This window comes from Balaenoptera borealis (assembly GCF_965194805.1).
Source record: "Balaenoptera borealis genome assembly, chromosome: X".
NCBI classification, from domain to species: domain Eukaryota; kingdom Metazoa; phylum Chordata; class Mammalia; order Artiodactyla; family Balaenopteridae; genus Balaenoptera; species Balaenoptera borealis.
This window is the reverse complement of record NC_138881.1, coordinates 113,793,753-113,809,976: the sequence shown is the minus strand read 5'-3', so window position 1 is coordinate 113,809,976 and position 16,224 is coordinate 113,793,753. Positions and strand designations below refer to the sequence as shown.

At 42.6% G+C, this 16,224-nt stretch overlaps 1 protein-coding gene across 1 annotated transcript; it reads right to left on the bottom strand.

Annotated features, from left to right (window-relative positions):
• Window positions 1-56: 56 nt before the first annotated feature.
• Window positions 57-10,841, bottom strand: BRS3 (bombesin receptor subtype 3). The gene is made up of 3 exons (XM_082378015.1): window positions 8,413-10,841; window positions 6,484-6,835; window positions 57-5,006 (listed from the first exon to the last, which is right to left on the bottom strand). Exons 1-3 carry the CDS (start codon window positions 8,844-8,846, stop codon window positions 4,593-4,595), a joined length of 1,200 nt encoding a protein of 399 aa, XP_082234141.1. The 5' UTR covers window positions 8,847-10,841; the 3' UTR covers window positions 57-4,592.
• Window positions 10,842-16,224: the final 5,383 nt, after the last annotated feature.

Genomic DNA, 16,224 nt, shown 5'->3' with positions numbered 1-16,224 from the left:
GACCTCGGGGGGCGGGGCTCGGGGGGCGGGGCTCGGGGTCTGCGCTGCTGCCGGGCGGTGATGCCCAGCTGGGACTTCCTGGCGCGGCGCCTCGGGGCCGTCTGAGTCCGCGGGGTCCGCGGCGGGCCGGGAGGGGCCGGGGCGAGGCGGTAGCCCGAAGGCGTGGGAAGGTTCCCCCTCGGCCGGCGCCGGAGCAGGCGTCGAGGCGGCCGCCATCTTGAGGGAGTGGACCGGGCGGGCGGGACAGGTCTCGGTGCGAGAGAAAGGCGCGCCTCCTTCGCCCGGAGGCTCCTCCTCCGCGTGGGAAACGAGTCTTTTCGCTTGTTTCGTTACGATTTCACTAGGAGAGGCGCCGGCTCTGGTTAGCCCGAGTTCCTAGTACAGGGTCTGGTGTCTAGTGCGTGTGTGGTGAGTGAATGAATGAATGAACGAACGATGGGTGGAAGGACCAACCTTCTTTCCAAGCCTCTGCTCCCTCCTTTATCTCTCCGGTACCTTCCTCAGGCTGGAGATGTCTCTGGAAAGGAAGGGCAGCAGTTGCCTGCCCCTTGTACTCCATGATTCAGACGTGCTCAAGCTCCAAACCTAAAACTTTTAACATCCAGTGTGCACACCACCTTTACTGCCCCACTAACGTCGTTTTTTGATCTCTTAGAAAAAAACATGCATGCAATAGAACTTGCGTGCATTTTTATAATACAGATAACATGAGTTTTATTAGGCTCATTTAAGCATTGCTAAATATTTCTTCCAGGATTCAAAAATAGTGTACAGCTGTTTTCAGCAATGTGTTTATTGGGCTCCCATTTCATTCCTGAGTGAGTTCACAGCATAGGTGATAATATGCTACGCAGCCCTGCTGCACGTGACACTGAGCGCCTGCTCTATCCACAGACCCCTCTTCGCAGGTGGCCAAAAAGGTTACTTCCCATGTGACCCAGTCACGGGCTACCCAGAGGCCTGTGAGGTGACCTGGTAGGGTAGCCCCGCATTCTAGACTGAATTTGACTCACTGAGCCAACAAGCCTCTCCCAGAAAGAGGGTTGAGTATGGAACAGACAGGGACATGGTCAGAGTAGCCCAGAAGCAGGGAGGCCCACACAGGGAAGGTAGTAAGCAGAACAGAGGCCTTCTGTGGAGAAGTTCTCCAGGGGTGAGAGGAGAAGCTGAGGCAGTGACAGAGGGTCATTGAGTCACCGTAATAGTGGAGTAGTGAGTTGGGACCTAAGTATGCTTGTACCTACAATGGCATTCTACTTGGCCACTGGCCCTGACAGTTTTGTTTTTTTAATTTTTAATTTATTTTTTATTTTAATTTAGTTTTTTTGGCCGTGCCCCACGGCATGCAGGCTCTTACTTCCCCGACCAGGAATCGAACCCGTGCCCCCTGCAGTGGAAGTGTGGAGTCCTTAACTACTGGACCGCTAGGGAATTCCCAGTTTTTTTCTTTTTTTTTAAGCAACACTTTTGTCTCTATGAGGCCTGGTTCCAGTTCTTATTTCCTTGTGGATTCCTAGAATTAAATCCCTAGTAACTGAGGTAATCTGGAAGTATCTCTTTATAACCTGTTCTTTTTTTATATAAATTTATTTTATTTATTTATCTTTGGCTGTGTTGGGTCTTCGTTGCTGTGAGCGGGCTTTCTCTAGTTGCGTCAAGCGGGGGCTACTCTTCGTTGCGCTGCGCGGGCTTCTCATTGCGGTGGCTTCTCTTGTTGCAGAGCATGGGCTCTAGGGGCACCAGCTTCAGTAGTTGTGGCGCACAGGCTTAGTTGCTCCGCGGCATGTGGGATCTTCCGGGATCAGGGCTCGAACCCGTGTCCCCTGCATTGCCAGGTGGATTCTTAACCACTGCGCCACCAGGGAAGTCCCTATAACCTGTTTTTATTTCCAAGATTTTTTGCAAGAAACATTCAAGTTAACAAGCAAAAAGGGGGGTCCTTTGTTATTATAAGGATGGGGGTAGCTCCCGAAACTCCAGGAATGGAATACAGATGGGCTGCACAAGGGGCTGCTGGACCCAGGAAGACAAAACCCAGACAGCCGGCTTCTCCCTGAACATCACGTTCGTTCTTCTCTGTGAGGGGTGATCTGTGCTCTACTCCTGGCCTAATAGGCCACCGACTTCTTGGTGGATAAAAATTCATTAACCTACAAAAGCAGAGACTGCCTGGACAGAGAAGTCATCTACCTGGCCTAGGAAGTCTTTCTGGAAAATTACTGAACTATACCAAAGTAGATTTTTTTTAATGGCCCATTCAGGCTCACTCTGTTCGGGAATTTTCCTGTCCCCACTTCCTGTAATCTCAAGACTTAGTGGAAATAAAAGTAACTCCTTCTGACAAAAAAAAATTGATGGATCCCTGACTTAAGATGGTAATAACTGCAGAAATTCTTTAAACCCAAATTTGCTATTGTCAGTAGGTATACCAGTATTAAATGTTTTGTAGTACTATCAACTTCAATGACAAAGACTTACCTAAGTTTGTGACTTTGTTTTCCTGCTTTGTAGCATATTATATTATTATGGTCCATTATTCTAAGTCTTGGGTCAGGGCAGGCCCTGAGCAAAATTGAGAAGTATACAAAATTTGTTTTTCATGTGTTCCCCCGTGCCCCCATTTAGGACCCTCTCCAAAGAAGCGAAATGTAGTAACATTGCTGCACACAATAGTCCGTGTGAAAAAAATTGTGGATATTGGGGCCTACTTGTAAGTTTAGCTCTGACAAGGATAATCTGTTAAAAATAAGACCACCCTCTCCAAAAAAAATCAAAGCAAAGCCATGAATTTTAATCCCAATTCCCCAATTCTGGACGGGAGGCTGATGCCCTATAAAGCCATTCAGGGATTTATTTTATATCAGACCCCTAAGTCACCTAGGGATTACTGAGAATGAAGAAAATCAAAGTTCTTGGAGCTCTAGTTTTATCAACTGCTAAAAAGCTCGCTTAGCTTTTGTAATCTGGTACTTTGATCAAGTTATTTCTAAAATATTATGCTTAGGAGAATAAAGATGTAATTTTTACCCAGAGTAAGGAAAATAGTAAAATATTTTGGAGTTTGGCACTTGAAAATACATTTTGGAGTTAAAATGGGTTCTCAGTGATATTCTGTCAGAAGTATTGTTTTTAGAATATAAAGTTACACAGTCATTTAAAACTTTATTTCATATTTATTTTTCTCCCCTTGTTACAACATCCAACCCAAAGCAATACTAATACAATTCTAACACCCCCCCCCCACTTTAAGTAAACCAATTTTACTTAAATGTAAAGTCTAGTGTTAATATATATCCCCTTTTCGAGCCACATCTTTAAGCAAAAGTTCACAATTACACAAGCCATTTAAAGAAAGCTCAAAGCTACCAAAAGCACACCCCAAAATCAAGTTTTTGAAAATTCAAATTTAACTATCGATTGTGCCAAACATATGCTTTAATTTGCCCCCAAGAAAACATTTTCTGAAAGCACAAATCTAAATCTGACACGTCTATTGACAACTGTTGTTTGAAATAATATTTATTAACAAGCTTATAGTGTTAGCAAGTAGGAGCAGAGGATAGAAAATCCTCTGATTTCCAAGGGCAGAGATTAATTAGGTCATACTCTTACAGGATTTAGGCACACATCAGGTTTAAGGTAGTCAAGCAGGAAGATGATCTGATAGTAACTGCACACCCAGGTGTTAGGGATCTCATGTGGTACTTCTGCATTTTTTAGAAAGAGGGCACTGCTTACCAGAAAGAAATGAATTTCCTTCAAGGAAGAATTTCAGACACTGGCAGGCTCACAGGTTTTTTGACAGGGGTCCTTCTTTGGAGCCCTCAAATGACACCATAAACATGGCCACTTATTCTGCCTATGAAGAAGGCAAGTTCTTCACAATATTTGTGAAAGATAACTTTGCCCAATTATCAATCAATGGGAGTTGTAACTCCAGAACTACCTTAAGTCAGTAAGTGCTGACCTAGTAAGGCAAACACCCTGCCCCAGATCCTTACTCGCTACTTTATACTCACTGAGCCCAAAACGTTGTCATTGCCATTGCACAGCTTTAGTTCTAATGGAATAGAGATTAATGGAAGAGGGTAGTCAAAAACAAACCCTGTGAAGGTTTATCTTTTAGGACTTTGTTTTTTAAGAAAACTGCAGAAGGGATGTTTTACCTCTCTTTGAGCCCCTTTTCATATGCAAAGTATAATCTGTAGATTTACACCACATAATAAACACAGTTTTATGCAAATCACAGGAGTATATGCGAAATTATAAGCATCAGAGATGTGATGGAAACATATTAGATTTTTAAGCGTCATCTTGTTTATTTCACTTCACCTCCTATTCAACCTCTTATAGGACCCACTGACATACGCAGATATGTCTTTCTACGCCTAGTGGGGCTCTGTTTTATTTAGAAAGCCCAATAATGTTCGCTAATGCTTGTAGATTGAAGAAAATCATGGTTTGTCTGATCCTTCCCTCCTAAGATTTCAGCACAATTCTCAAGCAACAAAAATTCTGACACCATACACCTACACACAGCTCAGAGTCGAATACACACGCTGGGAGGAAAAATACTATTTTTAATTGAAAAGCTAGACTCTGTCATCTTCCTTCTTCACACTACAGCCAGCGAACACGGACACACTAATTCCAGACACCTGAGTGCTTGCAGCACCCGGGACCCTTCCCATCACGGCCAGGTTGTCAAGAGGGGTATCGGCAGCAGGAGGGTCAGGCAGCTCTGCCTTGCAACAGAATAACTGAGCTTTAAAATGCTGCTGGAAGGTTTTGCTCAGCCAGTAAAGAGCAAAGGGGTTTACACAAGAATTGCTGAAAGCCAGAACCCGAGAGAAAATGGTGACAATGAAGTGAATGGCAGAGGGGTCCACGTAGGTTTGAGAAGTGAATGAGCGGTAGAGGTACAGGAGGTGATTCGGCAACCAGCAGAGAGCAAACAGAGCCACCAGCACCAACACCGTTTTGGCAATTCGCTTTCGGGATTCAATCTATAGGGGGAAGAAAAATGGCAAAAACAACAACCAAGAAAACAAAACAAAACAAAAACCCAAACAAAACAAACAAACAAAACAAAACAACAACAAAAAACAAAAACAAAAAACAACCGAAAACCCAAACAAAAACATTTAGCTGGCAGAGATTTTAAAAAGCCATTCTCTAGATTTACATAGAAATCTACAGTTAACAGGCTGGTGTCCCTTTGATCGTGCAGGTGAAGGAAGTCAGCCCGTGGCTAGAGGATACAGCAAGTTAATTGACATGGTAACCTGTGATCTTGGTCTCTGATTAGCTCTAATTCAGAGACTCCCATCCCTGGTTTTGAGATACTCTAGGGTGTCTGTAATTATCTCAAGCAGTGTTGTGGAATTATCGAAAATTTAATTTAATTAAGAAATAGATGCTATACAAACCTGCTTTCACTGCATCAGCAGAGGCTGACTAGGTTAGAATAGTCTTCTGGGGTTTATGAAAGTTGCTAAATTGGTACCAAAAATTGTTGTTAATGTATAGGAATTCTAACTATATAGTCAAAGGAATAAAAATCAATGTGCCACCCTTCATGTATGAAAATAATCCTACCTGCACCTCTTAATAAGAGAAATGAACCACATTAAGTGAAGACATTGCCTGTAGTCACAGATAGAGCAAAGATAACTGTTCACATGGGCATTAAAATGCAACTTTAGCCTCCTGACCACCACTGTTGAAGCAACTGAATGTACTAGCTCAAAAAAACAAAAAAAAGCGCTGAGCTCTGCACATACTCGTTAAGAGGTAAATGGAATCATCTCCTCCCACCCAAGAAAGATAGAAATCCTGTTGGGTTTTTTTAATCAAATGGAACGATGTTTTGCCAATATTCTTTTTATTCTGTTCATATTTATGAGAGGAGAGCACACCTGGGTCTTGCAATGGTCTTAATCAAGCTTCTGTGAATCACTGTGTTCTCTTGCCATTGGCACTGCATCCCTCGAGATAACCCCTCCGCCCAGTCTGCTCATCTGTGTGTAAGTGGTTTGCATTGAATAATGTTATGGCTTCTTGCCAGTTCTACCATCCTGTGTTTTTCTAAACAAAAGATGCTTCACTTTATAGTCTCACCTTGTGTGATGTTTCTCACTATTCTGTGGGGTGATTTTTGACTGATCCCAAACTTCAGCTTTCTAATAATAGTAGTCCTACCGCTTATTGAATGTTTACTCTGCAGCAGTAACTATGCTAAGCATTTCATATATATCATCCAGACCTCATTTTCATTTTATACATGAGGAAAGTGAGGCTCAGAGATGTTAAGTAACTTGCTCAAGATTGCTCAGCTGGTATGGAATTAAATCTTGGGTCTGACAGACTCCACAGCCCATGACCATAACAAAAATACGATACTGCTAAAGTATTTATTGCTCAGGAGTGCAAAAGGAGGCATTTCCCTTCTAAATTCATGCGTGGGTCCTGATTAATACATACCTGCTTGCGGGCATGGCTTTGTTCCTCAGTAGGTATGTTCAAGGTGCTTTTGTAAAGAGTCCTAGCAATCAAAGAGTAATAGACAGAGATAATCGAAAGTGGAATAATGTAGAACACTAAGAAGCACAGCAGAGAATGTATCTCTTGCAGGAGCCTCTCAGAAACAGGATAAGAGGCACACAATTCAAAGGTCATATTTTTGTCGGGATCTCGAAGAGTATATACATTTGAAAATATAGCCTCTGGTAGAGCAATGATCATAGACACGATCCAGATGCAGCCAGCTTTGGCACAGGTCTTCAGGATGGCATTGGGGGGCTGACGCTCCAAGGGCTTCACAACTGCCTTGTATCTAGAAACACATAATCATAGCAAAGGGCAAAATCAATATCAAAATTACAGAATCTTAAAGTTAGAAGTGATCTCCGTGGTCATCCAGTTCTACCTTCTTATCCCATATGTATATAACCAAGTCAACATTAACCAACTGGAATTGGTTACGATTTCAAATACACATAATACATCCCAGTATTTTATATTGATGCTAATCACTTTTTCCTTTATTCACTGTTATGAGATATTCCAGATTTGCAATTTTTATAATTTTCTTGTAGACCCTCTATTTAGGGCAAATAAATATTTTTCGGCATGATTTTGTGCGTGATGGAGAGTAATTCACTACCTGTGCATTACCTTGTGTTCTAAAAGACTTCCTTTTTATGTAAGTGACTGATGTTAAACCTAATTCTCCTTTCCTTGTGAGAGAGCAGTCATCAACCTTCCTAGAAAAGAATTCCATGAGTTTATGCAGGAAAGAGGAGAGGGTTAATTTCTTCCCTGTTCATAAGTGCTAATTTCTTGCCCAAGCCGATCCAATCTGTAGGTAGATTTAGGGCAAGGCAAGGGTGAAATCGGAAACCCTGTACCCATGAAAAGATGCCTCCTTATTCTGACAAATCCACCTTAAAATCTACAGCCTTTAAGTAAATCTGCCCTCAAACAGAATATAAAACCAGTCAAAGCAAAATTCCATAAAAGACACAGGGAAAGCTTTTCCTCCTCTCAGATTCCAGAATCTGAAGAAGCTTTTCCTTCTGTTACTGCCAGGCATTGATTACTTACAGGCTTCTTGCAGGCTTGTTAAAGCATCACTTTTAACATTTGGAGCCTCAATTTTTCTTCATGCTTTCACAGTTATCATTCTACAATAGGCACAGAAAGACCCAGTACGTAGACTGAAAATATCCTAACAGAGCCCAAACACCCTGGCTGCCAGGGGTTCTCACACGCTCCATCCACAGAGCTCTAAAAGTCAGCCGGGATTAATTTATGTCTGGAAATGAGAATGTCATTGAACGCCTATAGAAAAAACAAATACAATTAAGTGATGACATTACACTGAGTTACCAGGAAGCTGAAAGCCTCACCGTTTTTCTGCCATTAATTAATTTGATGCATTTCAAATAAATTAGATGCATGTATCTTTTTACCATTCTTCCAGTAGACAGTAATGTGTATGTGGTCAATTTCACACCTATGTTGATGTTTTAATGTTGACAATATTGCACCACTAGGCTGCACTAATGTATAAAGAAAGAATTGTTTTTCTTTTACACCTGGAATAATTTGCCTTAATAAACCGGGGGGAAAAACACCGTTCAGTATTCTTTCAAACAAACAATTACACTTCAAAGAAAATAAATGATCCCTGAAGCACACAATTTCAATCTCTCGTCCGATGCTAACACAGGAATTTTAATATTCTTACACCAACTTTTATTTAAAATGCCCCCCAATTTTTCAATCTTACATCCAGGTTACAGAGTGTGAGAAAAGCAGAATAGTAGCCAGTGAACGTTCCGTACAAGCTTTCCTTTCTTTTCGCCTAATTTCACATCCTGGCAAATATAACTGAGAAAAGAAACCCACCTGTCAGCACTGAGAATTGTTAACGTGAACACTGATACACCAACAGAAGTGAGCCGGATGAAAGAGAGCACCTTACATCCAATTCTTCCGAACAGCCATCCCTCTGCAAGGTAGTGGGTTGCATCGACTGGCACACAAGTTAGCAGAAGTAAAAGATCTCCAAAAGCCAGGCTGGTGATGAAAATATTGGGAACTGTTTGCATGGATTTGGTCTTGAAAAAGACTTTGATGAGAATAGCATTTCCAAGTATGCCCACTGAAATGATCACAGCATAAGTGATATAGATGGCACACAATGCTTCTATTCCTGGAGAGTTGTCTCCGGTCCTTCCTTTATTTGTGGTATCATTAGGAACGACAGGGCTTGATGATTCTGTGTCATTTGTGGTTGAAATTAAAGTCTGATTAGGTGACTGAGGCTGCCTTTGAGACATTTCTTCTGAAGCCTATGCCTTTAATATTTCTTCTGCTCAGTTCAAATGTAGTTGATTGTCACGTCTAATGCCTACGTCTAGTAACGAGATGGTAGAGCAACAGAGCAGAATGGCAAGCAAATCCAAGACACCCGGATACTCCTTTCCTTCAGTTGTTCTTTGTCTCCCAGCATGCTTGGCTAGATGCTTACCGATCTGGCACTGGAGTGTGGGAGGTGGAGGAGTTTTATCGGCGTTTCCATGACAGAAAGAGGGGGGTTTGGGAAATGCTCTGCAGTTGCTTGTTCTTCCCTGTTGGGGAATCTTATGGACTACCTAGATGTTATTAAACAATACTTATTGTTTATTAGAATCACTCTGTTTCCATATCTAACCACGAAGATCTGTATAGGTTTTGTCAATTTTCATCCATTTCTCTGCAATCAGAAGGTGGTCTAGTGCACTCTCTTTTACAGGGTAAATAAGTATGTGTGTCCCCTGAAGCACAAACTTGAATCCACTCCTCTAGATTTAATATCAGAGAGGTGCTGAAGCAACAAATCATTCACATTTTGATAGGGCTGATGTCACTTCCAAGGAGGAATAATTCAGGTGACCTGGGCTTATCACCCAGCTCTGACACATGGTAATTCCCAAACCTGCGTATTACCAGGGCTCTGCTGCACAGTATCAAAGCAACCTTTAAGAGATGCAAAATCCAGGCAAACCACCAGTTGCTTTGTCTCTAAATGTCCTACTAAAACACCCTTTTACTGTTTGACCATCTGTTTTAATGCCATATATTTTTGTAAATGCCATTTAGGGTTTCTCCCTTTAGAAATGGTTAAAAGGAACCTGCCTTGTTCCAAAACAAAATAATGCAGAACCCAGCTCGAGGTCCTGACGCAAAAGGACTTGTAAGAATGAAAATCATTCTTTTCAAGTGAGGGAATGCCACAGGCTACTCCAGAGGTGATGGGCATGGAGATAATGTTTACATGAACCGAAGGAAGCAGAAAATTAAGGCAATTCCCTTAGTACTAGCAATAGTACCAGCAAGAAATGCCCCTTGATACAGAGAATGTAAGTATGTGATTTCTGTGTGTATATGCAGGGTGGGAGGCCAGCAGTCTAAAGGCATTGGATAATATTATCTGCTAAGGAATATTCTCTGAAATGATCAAATTCAAAGGATAATCTCTCAGCTAGGAGAAACTTTTTGTAGTAAGGTGCTTATAAATATATCCAGATCAGAATTAGTCTGGGAAGTGGCATGAAAGACAGCAAAGTATTTGGCTGCCCAATGAACAGAAGGAGCAAAGATAGCTTTTTATACTGACAATAATAGGCGCAATAAATTCTACAGGGAGAGTGAACTGGATGAATTGAATCAATTATCTGGTTAATTTGAACAACCTAAACCACACCTATCCTCCACTCCTTATGAAATTATCTCCAGGTCTTGAATTACCCAGTGAAATAACTGCTTTTCATGGGAAAGAGGAAGGGGAATGCTTGGATAAACCCAAACCCCTTCGCTTTGAACTATATACCCTTATGTTAATTTCACGCACTGGGCTGCCTCTTTAAGATCGGCTCTACAGAAAACGGCTCTCTATACCGTTCACATCTTGTTCTCACAAAGCTAATGATCAAATCTCTTTGGGATTCCCGTGTAGCATTTAGCAAAGAGCAAGCCGTATGCCCCAATTCACACCTCGGCTGATGGCCACACAGCACTGTTTAGTAAGAAATAAACCCTGGCGCGTGATTTTTAAAATGATCTGAACTCGGAAGATCTCAGGCATGCTTGCCTCAGGCTGCAGCCACATGCGTGCCTTCCCTCCTTCCTCTGCCCTCTGGTCAGGAGAGGTCAGGAGAGAGTAGTGATGTCCTGGGTGCTGCTGGTGTTTGGGGATCTCTAGAATTCCAGACTCCCAGCAGATCAAAGATGGAAGTGAGCTTAAAGATGATGAAATCAAATCCTCAATTTTTTCAGAGGCAAAAATGAGGTTCAGAGGGAAAAATGAGGTTCAGAGGGGGACAGTTATCTCATATGAGGTCACACAAAGCATTCCGTAGCAGAGCTGAGATGGAAACAGGTTCCCTCTGGATTCTGAAAGCGGCAAGAGCTAAAAAAACACTCAGTTCCTGACAATGAGCCATATTTGCTCATTTGGCATCGTGGACTTAGGTTTTCTGTGTGTTTTATTAACTAAAGAACAAGAGATTTCCAGGCTAACAAGTAAATCATGATAGATAATTTAAATTCATCTGCTTTAATATCTACTTCGTTTACCCTATAATTCACACACAAAGCATAACTGTGTCTAGTTAATCGTTTGTAGTTCAAGTTGCAGGGCACTTAGCCTATACAAGATGATGAAATCCCTTTTTGTTTGTTTTTAGTAGTACATAATTGGTCAATATTATCATCCAAGGTTTTCAAAACCAACTACTTGGTTGTAGATTAAGCAATTGTAATACAACCTTAATGTAACCTTTTAACTCAAAAGGAAGTATTAGACATTGAACAAATAAATTACCAATTTTCTAAAGTTGGTTTTCCTGGTTTCAGTCCAATTCAGTTAATGTTCTCAAACTTTGGCTTGCATCAGAATCACCAGGAAGGCTTAACAAAACACAGATTGTTGGGTCTCATGTCCAGAGTTTCTAACTTGATAGATCTGGGGTGGAACCTGAGCATTTGCATTTCTAACAGGTTCCCAGGTGATTCTGGTGCTCTGCTCAGGGACCACACTCTGAGAACCACTTACATAGGATAAAAATGAAAACAATCCAGTTGTTCAGGAGAAGCATGGTTTTTCCTGATATTGAGGTCGAAGAGAGATTTCTGTGGGTCTTCATTAAAGAAAAAGGAATTCTGTGATGTGATGGATACTTCAAAAATCCTCCCTATGAATCTCAGTCCCAGGTAAGCCACGTCTACTGAACCATCGGGTACCTGCACTCAAATGACTCAGGGTGCTTGAGGTGATCTTTCCAATGGGAGAAAAACGAAGTGGTTATGCTTTTGGCCTATGACTCAAGGTCAAATTCTGTCTGCATATTTGAGAGCTGAAAAATGAATAACCAGAATTCTCAATCTATAAGACTCCAACAATAGAGGTTCCTTTTTTTTTTTTTTTTCTTAATGCTCTTGTGCTGGGAAACAGGATGGATTTCTTTGTTATTAATTAACTGGGTTAGATCAATTTTAAGAGGACAAGTTTGACTTGTGGGTGTATTTAGATCTATGTAATAGTGATTCCTGTCATCACAGAGTTCTCTGTTCTCCCTCATAATTTCTTGCTCCAAAACTTTATTGGTATAGTTCCATATTTCAAGAGGAGACTACTATTCAGAATGGCCTCTGCAGAGACCAGGTTAAAAAAAAATACAAATTATGTAATGGTAGGCTCTACAAGGAGTAGAAATTCCACTCGAATCTTGAAGTGGAATTTTTTGTTAAAGCAAATTCTTGTCATAATTACTGATGGCTCCGAAAAAGTGAACAACCATGTAGGCTGTTCAGATTTCGGTGCCTTTCTATGCCCGGATCACTGTATTGGCCACCCACACATGCCTAATATTGTATGCTGTGGTCAGTGAGTCTCCAATTATAATAGATGGAGGCAGTTTTGCGTCAGATAAAATGTTTAGGCTTCCTAAATATTGAGGTACAAATTATGAAGTAGATAAATTTATCTCTTAGTGCGTTTCTACCTCTCAGTAACCTCCCTTTTCCTAAAATTCTCTCACATACCCTTAATCACGTGTTCCGTTTCCACGGGGCTTACTTTCAGCTTCCTGCAATGTAATCCCTATTAAGGGACTCTAAGTCAATAAAGGCCACACAATTCCACTCCTACGTATCTACCCAAGTAAATGAAAACATATGTCCACACAAAGACTTGAATGCAAATGTGCATGGAAGCATCATTCATAAAAACAAACTGGAAACATCCTAAATGTCCATCAGTTAGCAATTGGGTAAACATAATGTGACTTATCCATACCGTGGACTACTAGTCAGCAATTAAAAAAAGAACAATATTATTTTTAAAATCCAGTTTATTGGTTATCAATTTTACTTTTTTATAAGACGTAAGTATTACCATTCTGTGGCTATTTAGTTAGCAACATGAAACCCTTTCATGATCTATTATCTGTAGTGGGAATCGTCCCAGATAAAAATGGTGACTCTTGCAAATTGGAAATTGCATATTAAATGCATTTTGATCATTCCACTCTCACCTTGACTGTAGGATTGGAATAACTTGGGAGAGTTGGTTTTCCTACATAATTAGCACTAAACTGTCATGAGTTCAGACTGGCCACTGATCCCAAATAAGAACAAACTATTGACACGTGTTACAACAGGGATGAAAAACATATGCAATGAAAGACACCGGCTACTCTGTATAATTCCTTAATATGAAATTTCGAGAAAATGCGAAACTATGGTGATGGAAGGCACATCAATGGTTGGCTAGGTCTGGAGGTTGGAGCACGGATGACTGCTAAGGAGCCCAAGGAAAAATTTGGGGATAATGGAAGTGTTCTGTAATGATGTGGCATGATGATGTCTGCGTGATGGTATAAATTTATTAAACCTCAAACTGTACACTGAAAATAAGTGAACTCATGATATGTAAATTATACTTCAAGAGAGCTGAAAAATGAGAAAAAAAATAGTAAGTCCCGGGCTAGGTGCTGTTGGGGGATGTCAAGGTGGAAGAGTCTCACCTGTGCCTGGATCAAGGCTGCTCTCGCCGGCACCGCAGCTGCCCCACCGGGCACCACACTCTGCCTTGCAGCCCTCTGCCAGGACTAGGGCTCCTGCGTTGGGGAGATACAGAGATAAGTAAAACATAGCACTTGTCCTCAAAGAACTTAATGAGAGAGAGGAGGTAAGGACACAACCGGGAAACCTCAGTTTCTCGGGCACCTACACACACGGACTCACGCAGGATCTTTAGCTTCTTGCAAAGTCCTCCACCTCAAGTATTTCTGGCAGCCCCTAAGGATGGGGGTCTAAGCTGTAGTTTGGGACTCAGGCTGTGCTACAGTTGGTGGCAATCGTTTAACCCTTCAAGTTCCTTCCTAGTGTCTTCCCTGTGCTCATGAACAAGTATATTCCCACGGGCGCTGTTGCTGCCCCACTGGGTGCCCTACCACCTCCGTGTCACTCTGCCAGGCCTCGTGGTCTTCTCCACTGCCCCACCGAGCATGGCAGTCCCTCTCCAGGGAGCCCCACTGGTCTGCGAGGCGCTGCCAGTATGGTAGGGTAGGATAAGCCTGCACATTAAAAATAAGTTCTCCTGAAGTCTTATTATTATTATTTTTTAATTTATTTGGTTGCACCGGGTCTTAGTTGTGGCAGGCGGGCTCCTTAGTTACAGCTCACGGGCTCCTTAGTTGCGGCTCCAGGGCTTCTTTGTTGCAGCTTGCTGGCTCCTTAGTTGCGGCACATGGGCTCCTTAGTTGTGGCATGCAAACTTTTAGTTGCAGCATGCCTGTGGGATCTAGTTCCCTGAGCAGGGCTCGAACCCAGGCCCCCTGCATTGGGAGCGTGGAGTTTTATCCACTGTGCCACCATGGAAGTCCCAGTCTCCACAAATCTTAAAACTGCTCGTCACAAGAAAAAACAAATTAAACTATACATAGTGATGGATGTTAACTCAATTTATTGTGGTGATCATTTCACAATATATCCAAATATTGAATCATTATGTTGTACACCTGAAACTAATATAATGTTGTAGGTCAAAAATACCTCAAAAAAAGTCTCATCTTCCAATATCCAGATTACAATGGCATTGAGACCCCGCCCCCATACACACCCATTTTTTTTCCAGAAAGAATTCTAATGGTTTCCCTCCTTAAGTTGACCCAAGAATCTCTAGGGTTGCTTCCACACATGTATGAATCAGTCCTCTACTTTATTTGTTTGGTCTAGTCCGCTGGGTTATTGGCAACCTAATCTTGCCTCTTGAAATGGACTTCACAACTGTTAATAACAAGGTGGTCCCATTTGCTGCTCTCAGTTGACTGATTCAGTTCTCCCCATTTACCTATGAGAAAGCTGTTGAACCCAGGTAGCTGGTTCCAGAGTCCTGGCTACTAACCACTACCCCCGTTAATCAGAGGTGGCCCCGACCAGACCACCAGCTTGAACTGGTTCCAGCATAGAGTGCTGACTTGATCCATCCTCATCAAGATGGTTTCTCAAGGTGCCATTTCTACTCTGTCAGACTCAGCTCAGAAGGGTCCTAAAGAAAGACTGCCTGGGCCCTGGAGGATTTTAACTCTTTAGCGGCTTGGATGCAGCTCTTTCCTTTCGAGGAGCATCCACAGGATATCCAGAATGGCTGCATGTCCTGAACCAGATGCCCTCCAATGATCTGGACTCTGAGAGCCTGTCCACATTCTCCTTTTACGGAAAGCCTCCTCTCAGAGCACCCTCCTTGTTCCTTCTCAGCAATCTGACCTCATTTGGGACCACTCCAGGCCATTAGACATCGTTTATGCCAGGGGTCCCCAACCTCCAGGCCGCAGACAGGTACCGGTCTGCAGCCTGTTAGGAACCGGGCCGCACAGCAAGAGGTGAGCGGCGGGAGAGTGAGCGAAGCTTCATCTGCTCCTCCCCATCGCTCACATTACCTCCTGGGCCATCCTCCCCATCCCCCCGCCCCCGCTCCCCTGTCCATGGAAAGATTGTCTTCCACAAAACCGGTCCCTGGTGCCAAAAAGTTTGGGGACCGCTGGTTTATTCCTTTGAACCTCAGTGGGCTGTGTTAGGAAGAGGGGGTCAGGATCTCATTCCCTTTGCTGTCATGACAAGCCTTCCTGGATGCAAATAGGTCCCTGGATAGGACAGAAGTAGGTATCCAGGGAGGCTGGGCTGGGCAGATTCAGTTAAGGGCCTTCGCATTGTACTCCAATTCACGGCTTCCTACTACCGACTTGGCCTTTGTGCCTGAGTCAGCTCTGTCATGCTTGGTTATTTCCTCCCCTCAGGAGGATTTATCTCCTCAGAGGCCCTTAGCCCCACCACCGTTCCCTCAATTTACCAGACTGCGCAGTATGTCTCAACCCCAGCACCTAGGCTCTAGCTAGAATCCATGCCACAAGCAAGAGAGAAAGTAAATTCTGTCCCGTTGGAGGAGAGCTGAGGGATCAGGAAAGGATTCATGGGAGAGTCCATTTTTTCAGAGGGAGTCTGGAGGATTTCAGTAGGTAGTGATGGGGGATGGGGAAATAAACAGTCATAAATAAAAATAAACAGGGGAAAGGGGAAAGGGGGAGGGATAAATTAGGAGTTTGGGATTAACATGTATACACTATGTAAAACAGACAACCAACAAGGACCTACTGTATAGCACAGGGAACTATA